The 23,300-nt window shown below is 40.8% G+C and overlaps 1 protein-coding gene and 3 pseudogenes across 51 annotated transcripts in view; 2 read left to right on the forward strand and 2 right to left on the reverse strand.

The window, feature by feature from the left end:
• Window positions 1-2,008: 2,008 nt before the first annotated feature.
• On the reverse strand, window positions 2,009-4,364 carry LOC100394050 (dynein light chain 1, cytoplasmic pseudogene; annotated as a pseudogene). The gene has a single exon (XR_013521130.1). The product of XR_013521130.1 is annotated as a dynein light chain 1, cytoplasmic pseudogene (transcript).
• On the forward strand, window positions 2,939-3,466 carry LOC144577380 (asparagine--tRNA ligase, cytoplasmic pseudogene; annotated as a pseudogene).
• A 3,730-nt stretch (window positions 4,365-8,094) lies between the features above and the next one.
• The window catches only part of HEATR5A (HEAT repeat containing 5A), a 137,026-nt gene continuing 121,820 nt past the window's right edge, over window positions 8,095-23,300 (reverse strand). For 26 of the 50 annotated variants that reach the window (XM_078334733.1, XM_078334737.1, XM_078334732.1 and 23 more), the window contains 6 exons: window positions 22,593-22,740; window positions 20,769-21,041; window positions 18,983-19,222; window positions 12,053-12,207; window positions 10,335-10,548; window positions 8,095-10,049 (listed from right to left, as the gene is read on the reverse strand). In XM_078334733.1, the coding sequence (XP_078190859.1) occupies window positions 9,742-10,049; window positions 10,335-10,548; window positions 12,053-12,207; window positions 18,983-19,222; window positions 20,769-21,041; window positions 22,593-22,740 (1,338 nt within the window). In that variant the 3' untranslated portion in view covers window positions 8,095-9,741. The remainder of the gene's footprint in view (window positions 10,050-10,334; window positions 10,549-12,052; window positions 12,208-18,982; window positions 19,223-20,768; window positions 21,042-22,592; window positions 22,741-23,300) is intronic. The other 24 variants (XM_078334736.1, XM_078334734.1, XM_078334739.1 and 21 more) reach the window with 2 other exon arrangements.
• LOC118145191 (small nucleolar RNA U3) lies at window positions 22,383-22,461 on the forward strand (annotated as a pseudogene).

A 23,300-nucleotide genomic window follows, 5' to 3' on the forward strand; every position in this document is an offset into this window, starting at 1 on the left:
TTGAAGCATTACGACTACAGCCTAATGCAAGGTAATGCAATCATTAAACCACCAGAAATGACAACTGTTTGTTTGTTTATTTATTTATTGGAGATGGAGTCTCACTGTATCACCCAGGCCGGAGTGCAGTGGCACAATCTCGGCTCACTGCAACCTCCGCCTCCTGGGTTCAAGCAATTTTCCTGCCTCAGCCTCTCAAGTAGCTGGGATTACAGGCATCCACCACCACATCCAGCTAATTTTAATTTTTTTAGTAGAAACAGAGTTTCACCATGTTGGCCAGGCTGGTCTCAAACTCCTGGTCTCAAGTGATCTGCCTGCCTCAGCCTCCCAATGTGCTGGGATTACATGGGTGAGCCACCATGCTTGGCCGAAATGACAACATTTTAGCATTATACTTTTTTTAAAGCATACACAGTTATTTCACCTATTTTCAATTTTACAATAACATTATCATAGTTTAGTGGTTTTTAAAATAGTTCAGTAGTTTGAGGGCTGAATTTCTTCCCTCATAATGAAAATCTAGTATTATAATAAAGATAAAGGGAATTCTTCAGGATACTGCAGAAAAGGCAATTCTCTTAAAATTAATGTTTCGGAAGACTCTTGGTTGCTGTTGACATCCAGATCAACAGACACATGTTATCTTCGGATAAAACATGTTCAAACTCCTAAAAGCACAATCCATGGCTACCGGCATTTTAGAGAGCACTTCTTTGATGGGGGTACTGTGAAGTTACTCCTCTAAAAATATGCAAATGCCGGTAGAAGGTGGTGCTACGCTTTTTCTTTGTTTTGAGACAGGGTCTCACTTCGTTGCCCAGGCTAGCATGCACTATTGCAATGGTGGCTCACTGCAGTCTCCCATCTCCTGGGTTTAAGCAATTCTTCTGCGTCATCCTCCCTTCAAGTAGCTTGGACTACAGGTTTGCACCACTGTCCCTGGTAGATTTTCTTTTTTCAATAGAGAGCAAGTCTCACTATGCTGCCCACATTGGTGTTATACTCGTCAAGCCTGACTATTTGGTGGAAGAGCCTTTTTTTTTTTTTTTGAGACAGTGTCTTGCTATGTCACTCAGGCTGGAGTGCAGTGGTGTGATCTCAGCCTCCCATGTTCAAGTGATTCTTGAGCCTCAGCCTCCCGAGTAATGGGGATTTCAGGTGTGTGCCACCATGCCTGGCTTATGTTTGTGTGTGTGTGTTTTTTTTTTTTTTGAGACGGAGTTTTGCTCATTACCCAGGCTGGAGTGCAATGGCGCAATCTCAGCTCACCGCAACCTCCGCCTCCTGGGTTCAGGCAATTCTCCTGCCTCAGCATCCTGAGTAGCTGGGATTACAGGCATGCACCACCTGTAATGTCCAGCTAATTGTTTTGTATTTTTAGTAGACGGGGTTTCACCATGTTGACCAGGATGGTCTCGATCTCCTGACCTCGTGATCCACCCGCCTCGGCCTCCCAAAGTGCTGGGATTACAGGCGTGAGCCACCAAGCCCGGCCCTATGTTTGTGTTTTTAGTAGTGATGGGGTTTCACCACGTTTCCCGGCTGGTCTTGAAGTAGGTAGGATATTTCCTTGACACCTTTGCAGGACTTGCAACAGGGTTGCCTCATTTACTCAGCCTGCAGCTCTCAACTCCTCATGGGAGGGAGCATATTAGCAAAAGAGGTGGGAACTGGAGTGCATGACTGCTGGAACTATCTGTCCACTTTGGTGCTGGTAGGGGCCAACTCCACTCACTTGGACCTGCTGCGTTCCACCCTCATGAGAGGGAGTGTGGTGAGCAGGTGTAGAAGCTGGAGTGAGTGCTTTTGAGGCCCCATGGCAGCAACTGTGGGGATTGGGGGGTGGTGCCCACAACCCCTGAAGCCTCAGAGGGCATGTTACAGTGCTTTTAGCTTTGCTGTACATGGACAGCTCAAGTGTTAACAGCTCAGTGAGCCCTTTTGGATCCGCACTTGTGGCTTCTAAGCTCTTGTCCGGCGTCCAGGAAAAATGAGGTCACACAAATTGAAAGATGGTAAATGCATGGATTTTATTGCTGACTAAATCGCTCTCAGTGGAAAGGAGAGCTAAAAGGGAGTAGGGGGTAGGTATTCTTCCCCTGAAGTCCGGCCGTCTTCAGCCAGATTCTTCTCTGAAATTACACCATCAAGCTGTTCCTCTGAAGTCAAGCCACTTCCCTCCCATGTCCAGCTGCTTCTCCTCTCTGCCGGATGAGTCTGGGTATTTATAGGCACAGGATGAGGGGGCAGGGCCATGGGTAGTTTAGGAAAAGGCAACATTTGAGTGGGAAAACAGGGATGGAAGTTCTCACTTTGGGCCTCAGTCTCAGACTTTTCGGCTTGAGGGTGGAGCTTCATCAAGGACCTGCCACTGTCTGCCTAGAGTTTCTCTGCTTCCTATCATGATCAGTCTCGAACTCCTGGGTTCAAGCAATTCACCTGCCTCGGCCTTCCAAAGTGCTGGGATTACACGAGTGAGCCACTGTGCTCAGCCCAAGGGAGAGGCATTTTTTTGTTTGTGTGAGATGGGGTTTTGCTCTTGTTGCCCAGGCTGGAGTGCAATGGCGCAATCTTGGCTTACCACAACCTCCACCTCCCAGATTCAGGTGATTCTCCTGCCTCAGTGTCCTGAGTAGCTGGGATTACAGGCATGCGCCACTACATTTGGCTAGTTTTTTTGTATTTTTAGTAGAGACGGGGTTTCTCCATGTTGGTCAGGGTGGTCTCAAAATCCCAACCTCAGGTGATCCGTCCACCTCAGCCTCGCAAAGTGTTGGGATTACAGGCGTGAGCTACTGCGCTAGCCTGGCATTTCTGACTCAGTTCTTTTTAGTCCTACAAGGAGACATGCATTCCAGCCCCAGATGATTTTTGTATTGCGTAGTCATACAGGGCAGAGCATCCAGAATTTGAAGGCACTCCGCTGAATATACTCATGTGGAAGCTGGTCTTTGAGGACCTCCTGCACCCACTGGAGGACTTGGCTTGTGATGTGGTAGTCTTGAAGTCACTGGCAATGAATATATAACCTGAACCCATACTTTAAGCCCACCAAATGGCCTTTTAAACAGATGCTATGGTGTGGCTAAAACACAATATAAACAAAAGATATGGAACTTCCTAGGAATTTGGAGAAAATATCCCCAAAGTTCCTGAGACTGACGACAACTCCATTAATGAACCAATCTTGCTATGTTGATTTCCTGTGATCAAGTCCTTCTATATGCAGGGACATCCTGAGCATTCTTGTCTTACCAAATCTGTCAACATGTTAATGCTGAATGTTGGTGAGATTGTGGGAGGCTTGACACGTATCTGGGATAATGAAGAAATGCCTGCAGGTTGTAAAAAGGAAGGGATTGACCGTACTCCTTATTACTGGGATACAGATCAGAGAAAACATGGTATATGTCATCATGGAGGATATAACTTGGGCCTAGAATTATTCTTTTTATTTTGCTAATTGTTTTATAACCACAATGAACTAGTACAGAGAATGCCCTGTACAAAACACAAAGGTTCAAACATCAAGGTGTTCCCTTAGCAAGGCTGAAAATTTCAGTCTCTGGTATTTGGAATTTAGGCTGCAGTCCTTGTTTTTGGATGGATCACTGCGTGTGTGGCACAATAGTCCATGCTTTTTTTTTTTTTTTAATGAGACAGTCTCACTCTATTGCCTAGGTTGAAGTGCAATGGCCTGATCTCAGCTCAATGCAACCTCCAACTCCCAGGTTAAAGTAATTCTCCTGCCTCAGTCTCCCGAGCAGCTGGGATTACAGGTGTGCACCACCATGCCCCGCTAATTTTTGTATTTTTAGTAGAGATGGGGTTTCACCATGTTGGCCAGGCTGGTCTTGAACTCCTGACCTCAGGTGATCTGCCTGCCTCGGCCTCCCGAAGTGCTGGGATTACAGGTGTGAGCCACTGCACCCGGCCTTTTCAGTCCATGCTTTTAACCATTTGAACAGAAGAATGGCCACTTGGCTCAGGTAGAAGTAGATGAAGTGTTTGGTTTCATGTGTCACGTAGCTACCGAAGTTCCTCCCCACGACACAATGCCAGGTAGGATTGTACTTCTTGTCAAATTCCTTCTTGATATAAGCTGTAATATCTTTCTCAATGTTGTATTTCTCCAGCGCCTGAGTAGCACACTCCACTGAGTCCTGTTGCATTTCTTCTGACATATCCCCATTTGTGATCATGGCCTTTCGGTTGCACATGGTTACTGTGGAGAAGGGGGCTGGCTGACAGCAAGTCTCCTGGAGGAGGTGCTAGTGCTGCTCTAGAATCATTCTTTTTTAAAAATTATGTATGTATTTAAAATAGGGTCTCACTTGATAGCTCAGGCTGCAGTGCAGTGGCACAATTATAGCTTACTGTAACTTCGAACTCCTCTGCTTGAGATCCTCTTGCTTCAGCCTCCCAAATTGCTGGGATTACAAGTGTGAACAACTGTGTCCAGCCCTTGGGACAATTCTCTTGGATTCTGAAGTTATCACATTTGAGATGTATGCTTATACCACTGATCTGTGCAGTGCTGCAAGCCATAACTGATCACTCTTGAAGCATGAAAAAAACAGAATATGGTTCATGAAAGAAACAGGCTGCCTCTTTAAAAATAAACAAAAATGGCTGGGTGCAGTGGCTCAAGCCTGTAATCCTAGCACTTTGGGAGGCCGAGGTGGGGGAGATCACCTGAGGTCAGGAGTTCGAGACCAGCCTACCCAACATGGCGAAACTCTGTCTCTACTAAAAATACAAAAAATTAGCCAAGCATGGTGGCAGGTGCCTGTGATCCTGGCTACTTGGGAGGCTGAGGCAGAAGAATCACTTGAACCCAGGAGGCAGACGTTGCAGTGAGCTGGAAATTGTGTCACTACACCCCAGCCTGGACAAGAGCAAAACTCCATCTCAAAAAAATAGCCAAAATTTTCCCTTTCTTGTCCCACTGAGCATTACTGTTTACCTTTTTTTTTTTTTTTTTTTTAAAGAGATGATGTTTCACCATGTTGGCCAGGCTGGTCTTGAACTCCTGACCTCGTGATCTGCCCACCTTGGCCTCCCAAAGTGCTGGGATTACAGGCGTTAGCCATCATGCCCAGCCTCCATTTTCTCTTTTTTATTCTTTTTGTTTTGTTTGAGATGGAGTCTCCCTCTGTCACCCAGGCTGGAGTGCACAGGCATGATCTTGGCTCACTGCAACCTCTGCCTCCCGGGTTCAAGCAATTCTTCTGCCTCAGCCTCCTGAGTAGCTGGGACTACAGGCGCATGCCACTATGCCCGGCTAATTTTTATACTTTTAGTAGAGATTGGGGTTTCACCATATTGGCCAGGCTGGTCTCGAACCCGCCTCCCAAAGTGCTGGGATTACAGGCGTGAGTCACTGAGCTTAACCTTCTTTTTTACTAATACCACAAAAAGTAGACCAGGCCAGGTGAGGTGGCTCAAGCCTGTAATCTTAGCATTTTGGGAAGCCGAGGCCAGCAGATCACTTGAGGTCAGGAGTTCGAGAACAGCCTGACCAACATGGTGAAACCCCATCTCTATTAAAGAAAAAATTACAAAAATTAGCCAGGCGTGATGGGGCATGCCTGTAATCCTAGCCACTTGGGAGGCTGAGGGAGAAACTGCTTGCACCTGGGAGGCAGAGGTTGCAGTGAGCTGAGATTGTGTCACTGCACTCCAGCCTAGGTGACAGAGCGAGACTCCATGTTACAAAAAACAAAGTTTTAGGTAAAGAGGTGGTACATAACTCTGTAGTTGTGAATACATTTCAGCATTTTATCTAATAATAGGTCATAATTTTGGGGTTACATATCATATGTAATTAAACAGTTTTAAATATTGGTTTAATAAACGGACTCTTGGGTTATGTATCTATTCCATCAAGTGCTATTCTTTAGGCCTGTATCATATGTTACTTTCCATAAAATTGATCTTGGAAGCTCCAGTTTTCTTCTCTGGCCTCCCATAGCACTATACTCATACTTCCTTTTTTTAAAAATAAATAAATTTTAAGCCGAAACCTCACAATCATACCTCTTTTATAGTAGTTACTTGTATTTTTTCAAAGGCCTTAATGTTCCTTAAGTTGATATTGAAATTTGTTTTATATAAGTAAAAGCTTTTAAGCAATGGGCTAAATAGAATGACTTAACTAGTAGCTTTGCCTCTATTTCTTATCTTAGGAAAAATTAAGCTCAAGACAAGTATTATACCATTTTGATGGTTTCATCCAAGTTGCTAATCAACATTTTTAATTTGTAAAGCGTTACCAAGCTAATTTACAGGCAAGTGCTTTATTACAATTAGATTAGTCAATATCTAAGCATATAATCTATTCCCATAGAAACTGTAGAGGATACTTTAAAAAACTTTTTCCTAATGTATTAGCCAGAGACTTTTTAGTTGTAATTTGGAGAAATGTAATTGAAAGTATCTTCAACAAAGAATGAGGAAGGCTCCTGAGGGAGCCCAGAGTGTTCAAAGAGGAGAAAAGCTATACCTTGATGGAATTGGGACTGCCAGAGCAGTTTTTTTGTCTCCAGCATGGATGCTTGGATCAGAAAGATGGGTTCATATTCTAGCTGTTAAGCCTTAATTTCCTTATCGGTAAGGACACACACACACACACACACACACACACACTATCTATCTATCTATCTATCTGGAAACAGAGTTTCACTCTTGTTGCCCATCTATCTATCTATCTATCTATCTATCTGGAAACAGAGTTTCACTCTTGTTGCCCAGGCTGGAGTGCAATGGCACCATGTTGGCTCACTGCTTCCTCTGCCTCCTGGGTTCAAGTGATTCTCCAGACTCAGCTTCCTGAGTAGCTGGGATTACAGGTGCGCACCACCATGCCTAGCTAATTTTCTATTTTCAGTAGAGATGGGGTTTAGGTCAGGCTGGTCTCAAACTCCTGACCTCAGGTGATCTGCCTGCCTTGCAAAAGTCCTGGGATTATAGGTGTGAGCCACAGCGCCTGGCTGGGAGGATATATTTAATAATTCAATGTTGTATTAAATAAGGCAATATATTTAATAATAGCTCAGATTTCCTAATTCCATGACACTGGACATAAATTTTTTTTCCTAATTATTGACATTCATATAAGCACCTTTAATCCAAAATATTCAGGACATTACGCTACCAAATGAGTAGAATTCTTAATGTTTAAGAGCAAAGTAAATGAAACAGCTAAAACAGACAATTTTTAAAAATCCCTAAGTCAAATTAATTAGTTACATCCTGAGAATAACCTAGTTCAGCATTTGGCTTGGCAAAGAAGTTGAGTCCCGATCCATCCTGTACCAGTGCAATTCAATAGCTATTAAGTGAGCCAGTTATAGAAGACATTATTTCTCCCTTTGAAGAGGCACAGTCTGAGACAAGATAAAATTAAAATGCAATGTGGGCCGGGCGTGGTGGCTCACACCTGTAATCCTAGCACTTTGGGAGGCTAAGGCAGGAGAATGGCTTGAGCTTGGGAGTTTGAGACCAGACTGGGCAATGTAGTGAGACCTCTTATCTACAAAGTTTTTTATATTAGGCTTGGAGGCACACATCTATAGTCCCTGCTACTTCAGGGGCTGAGGCAGGAGGATCATTTGAGCCTAGTAGGTCAACACTACACTGAGCTGTGTTCACACCATTGCATTCCAGCCTGGGCAACAGAACAAGATCTTGGCTCAAAAAAGAAAACAAAACAAAATCAAATTGCAATGTGATTTTTATGCATAGAATATATTAAGCACTACAGAAACACAGATGAAGAAGCAGTTAAATTTGTTTGGTAGAAGAGGAAGTTAAGGAGAGTTACCAAGGAAAGGTTATATTTAAGCCAGGCCGAAAAGGAGTGGGCAATCACCAGACAGAAGAGGGGAGAGAAAACGACATTTTAGGTAAAGGGAACAATAAGAAATATACACTCAATGGAACACTTAGGAAGAGACAGAGAATCTAAACTACACAAAGTATGCTCCAAAGAAAGGGCCCGTCTGAGAAAAAAGGCTGATTTTCTGGAATCCATGTAAGAGAAACCAACCTGCAATCTTTTGTTGGTAAAATAATTAAAAAATTCAAGAGTGATAAAGAAAATTAGCTTTATTTATGTAATTTAGAAAAACTGACTGTAGTGTTAAGAGTTTGTCAAATGTTGTCACTCTGAACAATTTACAATAGTATTTATATACAAACATAATAAAATAGAGTATATCACATTGCTTTTGCTTCAAAGTGTTTTCTCAATTCTGACATGCCCCTATCACTTCGGTTTGTAGTTTTTAACAGGGAAATACTCTGTTTTGACATAGTGCTTGATTCACACAGTGTAATACTGAATAGAAGAATCAATGATCATGAGCAGGGTTAAAAATATTTTTAACCAATATGATTTTATCATTAATCTTTTTTCTTTTGAGACAGAATCTTGCTCTGTCGCCCAGGCTGGAGTGCAGCAATGGTGCGATCTTGGCTCACTGCAACTTCTGCCTCCTGCATTCAAGCGATTCTCCTGCCTCAGCCTCCCAAGTGGCTAGGACTACCGGTGCCCACCAACACACCCAGCTAATTTTTTTGTATTTTTAGTAGAGATGGGTTTTCACAATATTGGCCAGGCTGCTCGTGATTTGCCCACCTCGCCTCTCAAAGTCCTGGGATTACAGGCATGAACCACCATGCCTCGCCTCATTAATCTTTTCTCTATAATAAAATATGTTTCATGTTAAAAAAAAATTCTTGTATTCACTGATAACCTAAATTTGTTGTAATAAGCTTGGTATTTATATAAACCCATAGTTGATTTAAATACAATATAGATATGAACTTATATTAAAACTCACTGATTAAATGTTTGCCACAAATGAAAATGAACAAAATTGGTTAAACAGAGGTAACATAAAAATCCATTTAAAAAATAGTGGAGATGCCTTATTCTATTTAAGATGAGTCAAACTTCCATTTTCTGAAGCCAATAAAAACTAAACCAAAGGATGGTGAAAAACTGTGATATCGATACCAAATTTTATGCTACACTGTAAAGCTATAATTTGTATTATTGTCACCCAGGCTGGAGTGCAGTGGCAAGATCTCAGCTCACTGCAACCTTCGCCTCTCATGTTCAAGTGATTCTCCTGCCTGACTCCTGTGTATCTGGGGATTACAGGCACCTGCTACTGTGCCCAGCTAATTTTTATATTTTTAGTAGAGATGGGGTTTCAGTATCTTGGCCAAGCTGGTCTTGAACTCCTGACCTCATGATCCACCCACCTCAGCCTCCCAAAGTGCTAGGGTTATAGGTGTGAGCCATGGCACCCGGCCAAGGCAGAATTTTAAATCAGCAATTGGGATACAATATTAGTGCAGATCATTTATGCTAGAGCCATATTTTTATCTGTCACAGTATTAAGTAGGCCACATGTGTATGAACTGTTAGAAGGAATCCATTTCATTTTTACAGCAGTGAATTGGTTAGTAAGTTTAGTTCTTTAGCACTTGCTTAAAATTCCTGGTAAGAAAGCTCCATTGTCTTTTTAAATGTAAAAAAAAAAAACCAGCCCCCCCACCAACACAAAAAAATGTTAAGTATGCTGTTGAAAAGTCACAGCTATTTAAGGTAAAACAATCAACTAGACCTCCAAGAGCACTTGTGTCTAACATGTCACTTTTGTCCCCAAAGAGAAGGAAATAATCAAGTATTAATATTAAGGTGCTTACTATTCCAAAAAAACAACATCAGATGAAACTGGTCTTTAATTGGATGCTCGAATTTTTTCCAGGACTCTTAGTATATTTAGATGTTGGTATCTTGACTTTGACACTTTCCTGATTGCCCTTTATAGCAGCCTCAAGGCGGGCTTTTAGGGCTGGAGAAGAAGCCACTAAACTTTTAAAAACAGATGAATACTGAGGTCCAATCTGCATGAGATTTTGCAGAGCAAAGTCATGTAAACTTCTCATTATGGAAGTTGCTGATCCCAGAGCATTTTCATCCAAAAGGAAAGAAATGAGGATGGGCAAAAGACAAGCCACCAGCTGAGAACCTAGAAAGTAAACAAATGATAGAAGTTCAGGGACATAAATATTTATAATATTAAGGCTGCAAATGCACTTGATCTGTATACATTTTTCCCCACTGAAGAAAACAATTCGTCCAATCTCTTCTAAATTAATACTAAATAATATCAATACTTGGGATTAACATAACACCTTTCAATGAATGTGAAATACAGATATAATGTGATTAAGCATTTTGTAATTTAAGTAACAGTGAAATCCTGATTTTTGTAGAGATTCTGAGTTAGTATCAATTTAGTGCTGACACTTACGATGGTGTTCTTCAGCAACAGTAACCAGTGTTTCTAAGACCTTTATGCCTTCTTGGAAGATCTGAAGCTCAGCAGTGTTTTCAGGTTTTCTCTTGTCTATTTCCTGTAGTTTTTCCATGATACAGGATGCTAAAGAGTAAATATAAGGGTAGGAAACAGCTGGATTTGGATACTGAAAGATGGAATGTAGGAGCTGGTAGGTCTTGATTTGTACCTAATCAGGTAAGAGAAAAGAATAGCAAATACTATAAATATATTTTTTAAAAAGTACCTGAGGACTCTTTGCTCTTTAAAGTAGCAAAGGCATTTAAATTTATTTCTAATTTATCTTTAATTTTGAAAGTCCAAGGGCCAACAGGCAATCAAACTTCTGTGCTAACAGTGGTTGTGACAGTTTGGAATGGCAAAAAGGTGTATAAGTACAACAGGGAAACAAACTGAGTGGTTACTTTTTCTTCTTTTCTCTAATTCCTGTTTCTCCCCTCATGTCTTTCTCCATAATGTGAAGCAAAAACAAAAACACACCCTCCTTTAACATTTTTATGCGTAGAAAGCAAAACAAAACAAAAAAAAAACACCCAAAACAACAAAACACATACAATCCTGAAAGATATTGTTGATTTCAGAAATGTTTTAGACAAAAGTGACATATCTGATGTTCAAATGTCATGGTCTAAGTGTTTCAAGGAACCATGTCTGGACCATACTAATAATCACCATGCATCAGAGCCCCCACTTGGAGACTGATATACAAAGCTGCAGTCAACAGGCAAAAAAGACAGAGGATAAAAGGAAATGACTATACATCAAATATATAAGTCAACTTTTATTAACTGTAATGGTATTTTAATAATTATTTTTTCTGAGAGAAAACCTGGTTCCTGTATCTTCGGGAGTAGATATATGTGTGATCATTTGTTATGAACTCAACTAGTGGCACATAAAAAATAGGACATTACTCAAGCAAATGAATGGGCCATAAAGGAATGGAATCAATTTGCATGTATTGCTTTTGGAATGGGTCCTGTTATTTCATAATCATATTACTGAAGGTATGTTCTGGAGTCTTTTTTTCTTTTGAGACATAGTCTGGCTCTGTTGCCCAGGCTGGAGTGCAGTGGCATGATCACAGCTCACTGCACCTCAAGGTCCCGGGCTCAAGTGATCCTACTGCCTCAGTGCCCCTGAGCAGCTGGGACGACAGGCCTGTGCCACCATGCCTTGCTAATTTTTTTGTTTTTTGTAGAGATGGGTTCTCACCATACTGCCCAGGCTGCTCTTGGACTTCTGGTCTCAAGCAATCCACCCACCATTTCCTACCAAGTGCTGGATGGAATTACAGGCATGAGCCACCACAGTGCTCGGCCTCCCTTTCTCTCTCTCGTTTTTTTGTTTTAAAGAAAATCCACTATAATACACTACCAAATATCTTGCAAGTCCCTTATAAAGTTCTAGTGCTACATCAATCTTAAGACTCCTCCATTTCAAATTTAGTTTTTTAACATTTCCTCTTCTGCCACTATCCTCTACCCTTAGGGCTGAAGAACAAGACTACTGTTATTGGGCTCTGTCACTCTAGGAACAGAAATTAATCCAAATCTAAAAACAAAAATTTACAGTCTAATACTTCCTATTGGAGTCAACAAATCACAAATAAAATTTTGCAAAAGCCTAGCCATAGTCCTATCACAAACATCTTTCTGTTAAAAGACACTTACCATAGGATCTTTTATCTCAAGAGTAGCTTTAAATTTATCAATACAGCGCTTCTGAAGGCATGGGATGGTAGTTACTTCTGGACTGGTAGACAAAACAAACACTGTGATAGCAGTAAGTAGACTGACTTCATCAAGTTCTTGGTGTGTTTCATCAACTAAAAAGAAAAGTTCTATTAGAAACAGATCATATAGACTGCTTTATACACCTGCATCAAGTTGTCTTCAGTTTGGTAGTAACAGTTTTGTATACACAATAGACACAATGAATGCTGATTAAGAACTCTGGCAAATGTACATTTTAAGATGTGCATTATAAATAATTCTAGAGCTAAGAACTACTAAAGTAATGATAATCTTTAAAGGAAAAGACATCAGTAAATATATACATTTACTAGGAATACATACTTATTAGTTGTGTGACTTTGGACACCTAAATCCATCTTCAGTTTTCTCATCTGTAAAATGGGAATAATAGCAGCACTCACACTGATAGGGTTATGAAGATTAAATAAGTTAATCTATGTGAAGCATTTAGAATAGTATGCTACACTTGATGATCACTATATGTTACCTATCATGTTAATTATTTTTGCTGTGAAGCAACACAGAAATGCTTGGATAATTATATTTTCTTTGTTAAAGTATTTTGATAATACATGTATCAAGTGAAAATACCTTAGCACTTTACACATATGATTTCTCAAAAGTAGAGAAAAACCTGAAAACAGCTGTGTAGGCCACAATCATTTGAAGAAATTTTTTATTAGAAGTAATCTACCTTTATTTTCCAGTCATATTCTCATTAAATAATTTTAATGAAGCTGCTGTGGAAAAAAAATCACTGCATTTCAAAAAGGAAAGGTGTGGCAAATTCAACTACTTGAATTTTTTTTTTTTTTTAGATGGAGTTTCACTCGTTACCCAGGCTGGAATGCAATGGCGCGATCTCGGCTCACCGCAACCTCCGCCTCCTGGGTTCAGGCAATTCTCCTGCCTCAGCCTCCTAAGTAGCTGGGATTACAGGCACGGGCCACCATGCCCAGCTAACTTTTTGTATTTTTAGTAAAGACGGGGTTTCATCATGTTGACCAGGATGGTCTCCATCTCTTGACCTCGTGATCCACCAGCCTCGGCCTCCCAAAGTACTGGGAATACAGGCTTGAACCACCGCGCCCGGCCAACTACTTGAATTGTTTAAGGATAGCTTGTTACTTATGAAGAAATGACATACATTGTAGCTTTGGTCACATTCATTCAACAAGTACCTAAGTGTGCCAGCCCTCTTTTAGGCACATCTTATAGAGAAGATACATTATAAACTGAGAAGCAAATAAAGACTTTCAGCTAGTGTTAAAGTCTAAGCATATAAAAATATATTACAAAACTGGCCGGGCATGGTGGTTCACGCTTATAATCCCAGCGGTTTGGGAGGCCGAGGAGGGCAGATCACTTGAAGTCAGGAGTTTGAGATCAACCTGGCCAACATGGTAAAACCCCGTCTCTACTAAAAATACAAAAATGGGCTGGGAGTGGTGGCGGGCCCCTGTCATCCCAGTTTCTCGGGTGGCTAAGGCAGGAGAATCACTTGACACCGGGGAGGTAGAGGTTGCAATGATCTGAGATTGCACCACTGCATTCCAGCCTGAGTGGAAAAGGAAGACTGTCTCAAAAACAAAACAAAACAAAACACCCCACCACATCAGGAACAGTGGTGCATGTCTGTAGTCCCAGCTACTTGAAACACTGAGGTGAAAGGACTGGTTGAGCACAGGAGATTGAGGCTACAGTGCACAATGACCGTGCCTATGAATAGACACTGCCCTCCAGACTAGGCAACATAGCAGGTCCCGTCTCTTTAAAACAAACAAACAAACAACATAGAAAGTAACCCAGGACAGTCTATACTGGGTGGTCAGAGAAAGCCTTGAGGAGATAATATCTGAGCTGACTACACTCCAGAGGCACAGTAGCAATGAAAGCAAACTTTTATGGATGAATAAGATTTATTTAATACAAGATGGGAATGATTTTTTTTTTTTTTTTGAAACAGAGTTTTGCTCTTGTTACTCAGGCTGGAGTGCAATGGCGTGATCTCGGCTCACCGCAACCTCCGCCTCCTGGGTTCAAGCAATTCTCCTGCTTTAGCCTCCTGAGTAGCTGGGATTACAGGCGCGCGCCACCATGCCCAGCTAATTTTTTGTATTTTTAGTAGAGACGGGGTTTCACCATGTTGACCAGGATGGTCTCGATCTCTTGACCTCGTGATCCACCTGTCTCGGCCTCCCAAAGTGTTGGGATTACAGGCGTGAGCCACTGCGCCTGGCCAAGACATGAATGATTTTAAGGTAAAATAAGTACACAGTTAATATTTAAAATTAACATGTAGCAGTGTTACAAGCACCTTATATACATTAAATAATTAATCAACATGGGTTAACAGCACCATGAGGTAGGTAGTCTTACATCCCCCATTTTATGGACGAGAAACAGATATTCAGTCATTTGTCCAAGTCACACAATTAGTAAGGCAGAAATTTTGATTATAGAGTGTACTGTTAACTACAATGCTATACTGCTTCCCTTACAGAAAAGTTATTTTTAACCACTTACAGCAACTTGAAACTGCAACAGAGTCAGCTAATCTGTTTGGTAAAAATGTCTTTTTATTCTCAGGAAGATAAAGTTCTCCTGGGTTCCTCTTACCATTTCTTCTAAAATCCCTTTAGTTTTTATCTCTTTTACCTAGGATAGATGCAAGATTCACTTAGCATTAGCCCCACGAAAAGCCTATGTGGCAGAAACTGAGGCCTCTTGCCAATAGCCATATGAATGAGTCATCTCCACCTAGCTAAACTGCTCCTAATCCTGGGCCCATAGAAACTGTCAGATAATAAGTGTTTGCTCTTTTAAGCCACTAAGTTTTGGGGCAATCTGTTGGGTAGCAAACATTTAACATTTAATCTGTCATGATCAACTCCTTAATTTCTCTCAGTAGCTAGTCTAAATCCTAAATCCTGTTGTAGTTCAATTCCCTGATACACATCCAAATAAAAAACACCCACCCTTTTGTGTGTGTGTGTGTGTGTGTGTGTGTGTGTGAGAGAGAGAGAGATGAAAGAGGCAAACTCATCATAACCCTCAACATGAATTATTTTTATTTGTAGAGATAGTATCTTGCTGTGTTGCCCACGTTGGTCTTGAACTCCTGGCCTCGAGTGGTCCTCTTGCCATAGCCTCCCAAAGTGCTGAGATTATAGGCTCGAGACATATTGATTGGCCAACTCTCAACATAAAAACCTGTAGTTATATTATTTTCCATCATTATTTCCTGTTCTTTCCTCATATTGGCAGAGGTCAATCCTTTTAAATGTCTGTAAATTTTATTCCTTCTGCCTGGACAGGGATGCTGCTTTCCTTTGTAATACTTCTAACTCCAACCCATGTCCACCTCCTTTTTACCCCCTGTAAATAGGAACTCATGCTTGAGTGTCATCTTTAAAAAAGTTATTCCTTGACCTTACACTTTCTGTTTAGCTATTTCTCTTCTTCCTGTCAAGAGAAGCCTGTACTTGATCTTTCCCATTCCTTACACCTCATTTGTGCCTCAACACTTGAGCTCTGTCCCCTATGCTGTTTGGCCGCTCTACAATATTTTATACTGTTGACCACTCCTTCTCTATTAAAAACTCTCTTTTCTTTGGTTTCTGTAACTACACATTATCTTCTGAATTTCTCATCTTGATTTTGGTCCTCTTGTTGCTCCATAAACTCAAGTTGGGTGATTTCAACTGTCCCACAGGTTACGCTGACAGCTCCCAAATATATATATAGTCCAAAAAGTATCTCTAGCCCTGACTACTTTCTTGAATTCTGCACCTCTACCCATCTGCTCCAGGGCATTTGATGATCCTCTAGGCATTTCAAATCAACTCACTATCTTCTCCTAAAAACCCTCACTGGTTATTTCTATTAATCGTATTTGAATGCTCAAGTCATCCTACCCTTTCAACTCCTAAATCAAACTATCAGTAAGTTCTGTTGAAAAATGCTTAACATTTTACTTTTCATAATTTTACTCCTCTTTATCTATACCACTTAAAAATTTTTTTATACCATTTTTTTAAATTTTAGAGACTGGGTCTTGCTATGTTGCCCAGGCTGGAGTGTAGTGGCTATTCACAGGCACGATCCTACTACTGATCAGCACAAGAATTGTGACTTGCTCTGTTTCCGACCTGGGCTGGTTCACCCCTCCTTAGGCAACCTGGTGGTCCCCCACTCCTGGGAGGTCACCGTATTGATGCTGAACTTAGTGCAGACACCCGAACAGCTTAGTGCACTACAGTCCAGAACTCCAGGGCTCAAGCAATCCTCCCACCTCAGCCTCCTGAGTAGCGGGGACTACAGGCATGTGCCACTGCACCAGGCTATCCATACCACTTTATCTATTTACTCCTCTTCAGTCCCAGCTGCTTGGGAGGCTGAAGCAGAAGAATTGCTTGAACGTGGAGGTTGCAGTGAGCTGAGATTGTACCACTGCACTCCAGTCTGGTAACAGAGACAGACTCCATCTTAAAAAAAAAAACAAACAAAAAAACCAAATCTGAGCGTATTACTTCCCTTCTTAAAACCCTTTCATGATTCCACATGCCTAATAAAGGCAGTCCAAATCATCCCAAACCCTCCATAATATGACCCCATCTACCATCCAACTTCATTTCTCTACTAATCGCCATTCACCATTCTTATACTCTTCTATCCAAATCCACACTCCCTCATTGTTCTACTTGCTTCCCTAGCTATAGTTTTCCAAGTTTTTGGACAAACTGTTGTACCTAGAATCCATTTCTTTTCTTTTTTTTTTGAGACAGAGTCTTGTTCTGTTGCCCAGGCTGCAGTGCAGAGGTGCGATCTTGGCTTACTGCAATCTCCGCCTCCCAGTTTCAAGCGATTCCTAGAATCCATTTCTACAATGTCCATGTGGAGAAAACTTTGTAATCCTTTAAGACTGATTCTTCTCAGAGAATCTAGCGGTGGATACAGAGATGCCACTGAGATTCCCTATAAGGGAGAACGTGCTGCCCAGCTGTGGGAAGTGTGAACAAGGGTTAAGCTCCTTTTGGGTCAGCTTCAGCTAGAGATAGCTGTCCTACCTGAGATCAAATCCTTCCTGGAGCAGCCCATATTAGAAGTCCAGGCCATTTCTGTCATATGTTAAGACACTCTGATGGACAATATGGCTCCAGAGCGCCCCAGACTGGTTTACTGAGATTTGTTGGGAAACTGTCACAGTTTGACTTCTTTTGCCCAATATTGCCTTCCCCTCCCTCTTCCCTTCACAGATGTTGTTTCTTAATAAACTTCTCACTCCCCTAACTCCCTGACAGTGAGTACTTTTAGAGAATCCTATTTGTGACACTCTACCTGATTTCACTCAAATAGTACTAATTACTCCCATTTTCTGTAAACCAATTAGAAGTTTTCTTTATTGTACCAGAAATGCAGTGATAATTAAGACATTACTATTGTCTTTGGGAGATTCTTAAGGTATTAATCACACTCTATAGAAATTTATAGGAGCCAAACTCCTCTAGATTTCCAACTTTGCGCAAAGGGGGTGGTCAATAAATGCCGATTTCAGTTGAAAACATTTTGTGTGTAAAACCAAATATGGCTAATTGTAACATTTATAAACAAAACTGGGAAGGCAGGGAAAATGTATAATATGTCTAAAGACTTTTTATAATCACTACAATATACGAATGAAAATAAAAACCTCACAAAATAAGAGAAATTTTAATGGATGTTGAAAATAATACTGGCTATTATTTATTGATATATGCCAGGTAATAAGTGAGATGTTTTCACATATTAAGTTACTGCTCTTACAATTTCTTGCCACATAATATCCCCATTTATTAATAAGAAAACTAAGGTGCAGAAAAACTGGGTAAGTTGGTGAGTCACCAGGCATAATGAACCAGATTGGTCTTTTTGTATGGCTTACATACTTTTCAGTATACTGTATTAAACACTTCTGTTGGCCAGAATGGATCATACTACATTTTTTTACTAAACATACTATTACATCTGAAGGTCTTTCACTGTCAGCATATCAGTTGCCTGACATTTAACTGCATTAAGGGCTAAAATCAGAACACAACTTTTCTATTTTATTTTTTTGAGACAAGAGTCTTGTTCTGTCACCTAGGCTGGGGTGCAGTGGCATGATCTCAACTCACTATAAGCTCTGCCTCCTGGGTTGAAGCAATTCTCCTGCCTCAGCCTTCCATGAGCTGGGACCACAGGCATGCATTACCACAACTGGCTGATTTTTGTATTTTTAATAGAGATGAGGTTTTACCATGTTGGCCAGGGAGGCCTTGAACTCCTGACCTCAAGTGATCTGCCAGCCTCGTCCTCCCCAAGTGCTGGGATTAGAGGTGAGCCACCGCGCCTGGCCCCAGAACACAGCTTTCTTTTTGTTTTTTGAGATCGAGTCTCGCTTTTTTATCCAGTCTGGAGTACAGTGGCATGATCTTGGCTCCCTGCAACCTCTGCCACCTGAGTTCAAGCAATTCTCCTATCTCAGCTCCTGAGTAGCTGGGATTACAGGCATGTGGCACCACACCTGGCTGAGTTTTGTATTTTTTAGTAGAGACAGGGTTTCACCATGTTGGCCAGTTGGTCCCGACCTCCTGACTTCAGGTGATCCACCTGCCTTGGCTCCCAAAGTGCTGGGAGTACAGGTGTTAGCCACCGTGCCCAGCCAACTTTCTATCTACTTGTACATATCCTCTAAACACTAGTATTGAATATGGTTTCCTCTAGGTGATATGGCCAAATATGATCAAGTCAACTATCTTATCCTCAAAAAACTCTTCTCACTTTTTAAAACAAACGGAACTGCTTCCACACAGCCTTAATTACCTGGGTCCCAACAGTCAAGAATTGTTGTTAAAGCACTTCGAAGAAGGTCAGTCCAAGCAGTATAGCTCTTTTCTGCCTGGGCCATTGGAGAAGATAGTATTCCTTTTAGAGCCTGTAGGGAAGCTGCAACTGTTGAAGATAACTGGCCCCCAGGTAACTTCACAGCAGTCTCTCTGAGGACCCCAATTGTGAGGTACAATATAGTAGGGAGAACTGAGATGCTTCCTGTAAGATACAAAACTTTTAAAAACACACTGGATTTTAAGATACATATATATATATTATATAATATATATATAGTTCCTAAAAAGAAATCATCCCGGAGTAAGACGTTATATTTTGAGCTTTTAAAAGATGATTTCTAATAAAGAATTATAATTGTTAAAATAATGTAAGTAGCTTTATTAAAATTTTTAAGGATGGATTAAGGATTGATGGTTATAAATGGAGATGATGTTTAAATTGTATGAGTATCACTACGCTTTTGCTGTTTTTGTTTTATTTGGCAGTTGATAAATTTATTTTCATTTATTGTTTACCATGGTAAAATACATATAACATAAAGCTTATCATTTTAACCACTTTTAGTGTACAATCCAGTGGCATTAAGAACATTCACAATGTTGCCTGGGCAACACAGTGAGACTTCATCTCTACCCTTTAAAAAGGGTCATTCCAGATCAAATAACCTGGTAGCAGAGAACAAGGATGAACAATGAAGCCTCCTGGGTTTAGGATTTACAAAGAAGGAATCGAGAAAAGGTAACAATTTAGCAAAGTCACACAGAACCTTAAATGCTATGTTAAAGAGTATGGACTTGCTGGGCATGGTGGCTCACAACTGTAGTTCCAGCACTTTGAGATGCCAATGAGGGAGGATCACTTGAGGCCAGGAGTTCAAGACCAGCCTGGACAACACAGCAAGATCCCAACTCTACAAAAAATTTTTTTTAAAAGCCAGGTATGATGGCACAGGCCTGAGTCCTAACTACTCAGGAAGCTAAGGCAGGAGGATTGTTTGAGCCCTGGAGTTTGAGGTTACAGTGAACTATGATTGTCCTACTGCATTACAGCCTAGCTGACAAGAGAAAGTACTTGTGTCAAACAACAAGAAAAAAAGAGTATGAGTCAATCCTAAACAGAACTAGATATAATGACAAACTTCTGCCATCACTGAGGCTGGAAAAGTCTGTCAGAAATTATATGCCAAAACATGCCCAAGCATTAATAACGGCCACTGACTAGTCAGAAGTTCTGTCAATCATAGAAGAGCGTATCTATTTATAATATTTGTTGTCTCTATCTTTTCACTCTTTTTTTTTTTTTAAGACATAATTTCATTCGTCACCCATGCTGAAATGCAATGGTGCTATCTTGGCTCACTGCAAACTCCACCTCCTGGGTTCAAGCGATTCTTCTGCCTTAGGCTGACTAGCTGGGATTATAGGCATGTGCCATCACGCCTGACTAATTTTGTATTTTTAATAGAGATGGAGTTTCACCACGTTCATCAGGCTGGTTTAGAACTCCCAACCTCAAGTGATCCACCCAACATGGCCTCCCAAAATGCAGGGATTACAAGTGTGAACCACCACGCCTAGCCCTCTATATTTTCACTCTTTTAGTAAAACAATTTATTAAAATGTAATCCTAATCTTAGAGGATTAAAGACAATACTCAAATGTTTGGATCAGCATTCATTTAAAAAGAAAGCAGCTAGACTCCATTATCCATTAAAACCATTTCTCTTCTAGGTCAAGTAAATCAATCACATACCACAGCATACCTTCAGGAGAGCACACTGCAGGAAGTTCAGAAAGGATAACCAACGCAGCTGAAACCAATCTACTTCCATCCTCTGATAGCATCTGTGGCTTTGTAGCTTTTACTCCTGGACTACCTGTCAATTTAGGATTTAGTTCTGGGAGCTGTCTAACTAGAATGCATACACACAATTCCAGTGTTGCAAACACCAAAGACTTCCCAGGCACAAGTCCTCCGGTGTCCTTTCCCTCTCCAAACTCTGGCAGAGTTTCCTTTTCAGCAGCTCCATCATCAACTAAAAGACAGAAAGAATAGTGTTTAATAAATACTTTATACTTGCTTTGCTTCTGGTAGATGGCAATTTAGTTCAATCCTGTTACAGGTAATACATTTATTTTATTTTAATTTTTGTGAGATGGAGTCTCACTCTGTCACCCAGGCTGGAGTGCAGTGGTGTGATCTTGGCTCACTGCAACCTCTGCTTCCTGGGTTCAAGCAATTCTCCTGCCTCAGCTACCCAAGTAGCTAGGATTATAGGCGTACACCGTCATGCTTGGATCATTTTTGTATTTTTAGTAGATACAAGGTTTCACCATGTTGGCTAAGCTGGTCTTGAACTATTGATCTCAAATGATCCAACCGCCTTGGCCTCCCAAAGTGCTGGAATTACAGGCATGAGCCACCACACTCAGCCAGGAAATACATTTAATGACTAAATTTTGGGTGTTAAAAGACTCAAGAGAGAAAGAAGTTATGAAGGTAAAAGTAATCATCTTTATTATGACTTCTTATTGCAATAGGTCAAAAGAAGTCTTTTTAATTCTGTCACCCTTACAATATCGCCTGGTTAACTCCTTCTTGCTATCAAGACTGTAAACCTGATAGCTAGAGCTCCAGAAATTACCTTGTGACCTTAGGTATTGATGGTGGCTTGGCAGAAAGAAACTTATGTCCTTAACATCTTTAAGAAGATACCATACCAGCCCTAGACTGCCTACCTCTGGCTGCCTTTTCAGATGAGCAAATACATCTTTGGGATTTAAATCCACTGTTATATTGGGTTTTCTAAAATATGTAGTCAACTATAATCTTAAGTGGTAAACTATTTAATACCATATTAGACTTGTAAATGAACAATCTGCAAAGGTAAGTTCTTTCCATTCACATTGGTAAACACAGCTAAAGCAAGTATTCTGGTAGTGTAAGGGATTTATTTCTTCCAGATTTTGTTAAAATTCTCATTTCCCCAAAAGAATAGTAGTTTAAATACTGACAATATCTAAACTAACATAGAGGTAAATGAGAGGATTTAAAGCCATGCCAGGTAAGGCGTGGTGCCACATGCCTGTAATCCCAGCCCTTTGGGAGGCTGAGGTGGGTGGATTGCCTTAGTCCAGGAGTTTGAGAGACTAGGCTGGGCAACACGGCCACACCCTGTCTCTACTAAAAAATACAAAAACTTAGCCAGGCACGGTGGCGTGTGCCTGTAGTCTCAAGTACTCAGGAGGCTAAGGTGGGAGAATCGCCTGAGCCTGTAAGGGTGAGGATGCAGTGAGCCAAGATCGTGCCACTGCACTCAAGCCTGGGCAACCTGAGTAAGACCCTGTCTCCCAAAATAAATCAATAAAGCCATGCATAGACAGTACTTTCAGGGATCACTTCTATAGTTTATTACTAGGTAAGTTTCTCTAAATGTAGAGCACAGAAAGTAAAATAAGGCCATGCCTAGACATGTTTTATTTGTACCACACACAAAAGATTATGAAAACCATATAGATACATTAAATAATACTTCACAAAAGAATGATGCTATTTGGTTAACTTGGCATTAAAGATTAACATTTACCTTCTGCACTTCGTCTTTTTTCCTTCACATGTTCTTGAGCAGCACAGATAATCTGCCTTACCACTTCAAGTGAAGCCAATTGAATAGAAGGTGATTCTCTGGTCAAAATTACTCGATGTAGAACATTTAGCAATTCTACACCCAAGTCCTATCACAGAAAATATGTAGAGGACACTGTATTAGAAATTATACATTTCTTCTGTAAAAAATACAATGCTAAATGCCATGAAAAAATTCAGAAAAAGAGAATGTAACAAATTGCTCACAAAAAAACGAAAGTATTAGTACAATAAAGTAGCACTTGCTCCATTTTAAATCAACTCCAGAGGCCAGGTGAGGTGGCTTACACCTATAATCCCAGCACTTTGGGAGGCAGAGGTGGGTGGATCACATGAAACCACAAGTTCGAGACCAAGCCTGGCCAACATGGTGAAACCCTGTCTCTACTAATAATACATAAATTACCCAGGCGTGGTGACAGTTATCTGTAATCCTAGCTGCTCAGGAGACTGAGGCAGGAGAATCACCTGAACCTGGGGGGCAGGAGAGTACAGAGATTGCAGTGAGCTGAGATTGTGCCACTGCACTCCAGCCTGGGCAACAAGAAGACTTTGTCTCAAAAATAAATAAATAAAAATTAAAGAAAAAATCAACTCCAGATTGCGTTCTGTCAAATCTTGTGGGAGATGGTGTTATGACAAAAGATCA

The sequence above is a fragment of the Callithrix jacchus genome, chromosome 8, assembly GCF_049354715.1.
Source record: "Callithrix jacchus isolate 240 chromosome 8, calJac240_pri, whole genome shotgun sequence".
NCBI classification, from domain to species: Eukaryota; Metazoa; Chordata; class Mammalia; order Primates; family Cebidae; genus Callithrix; species Callithrix jacchus.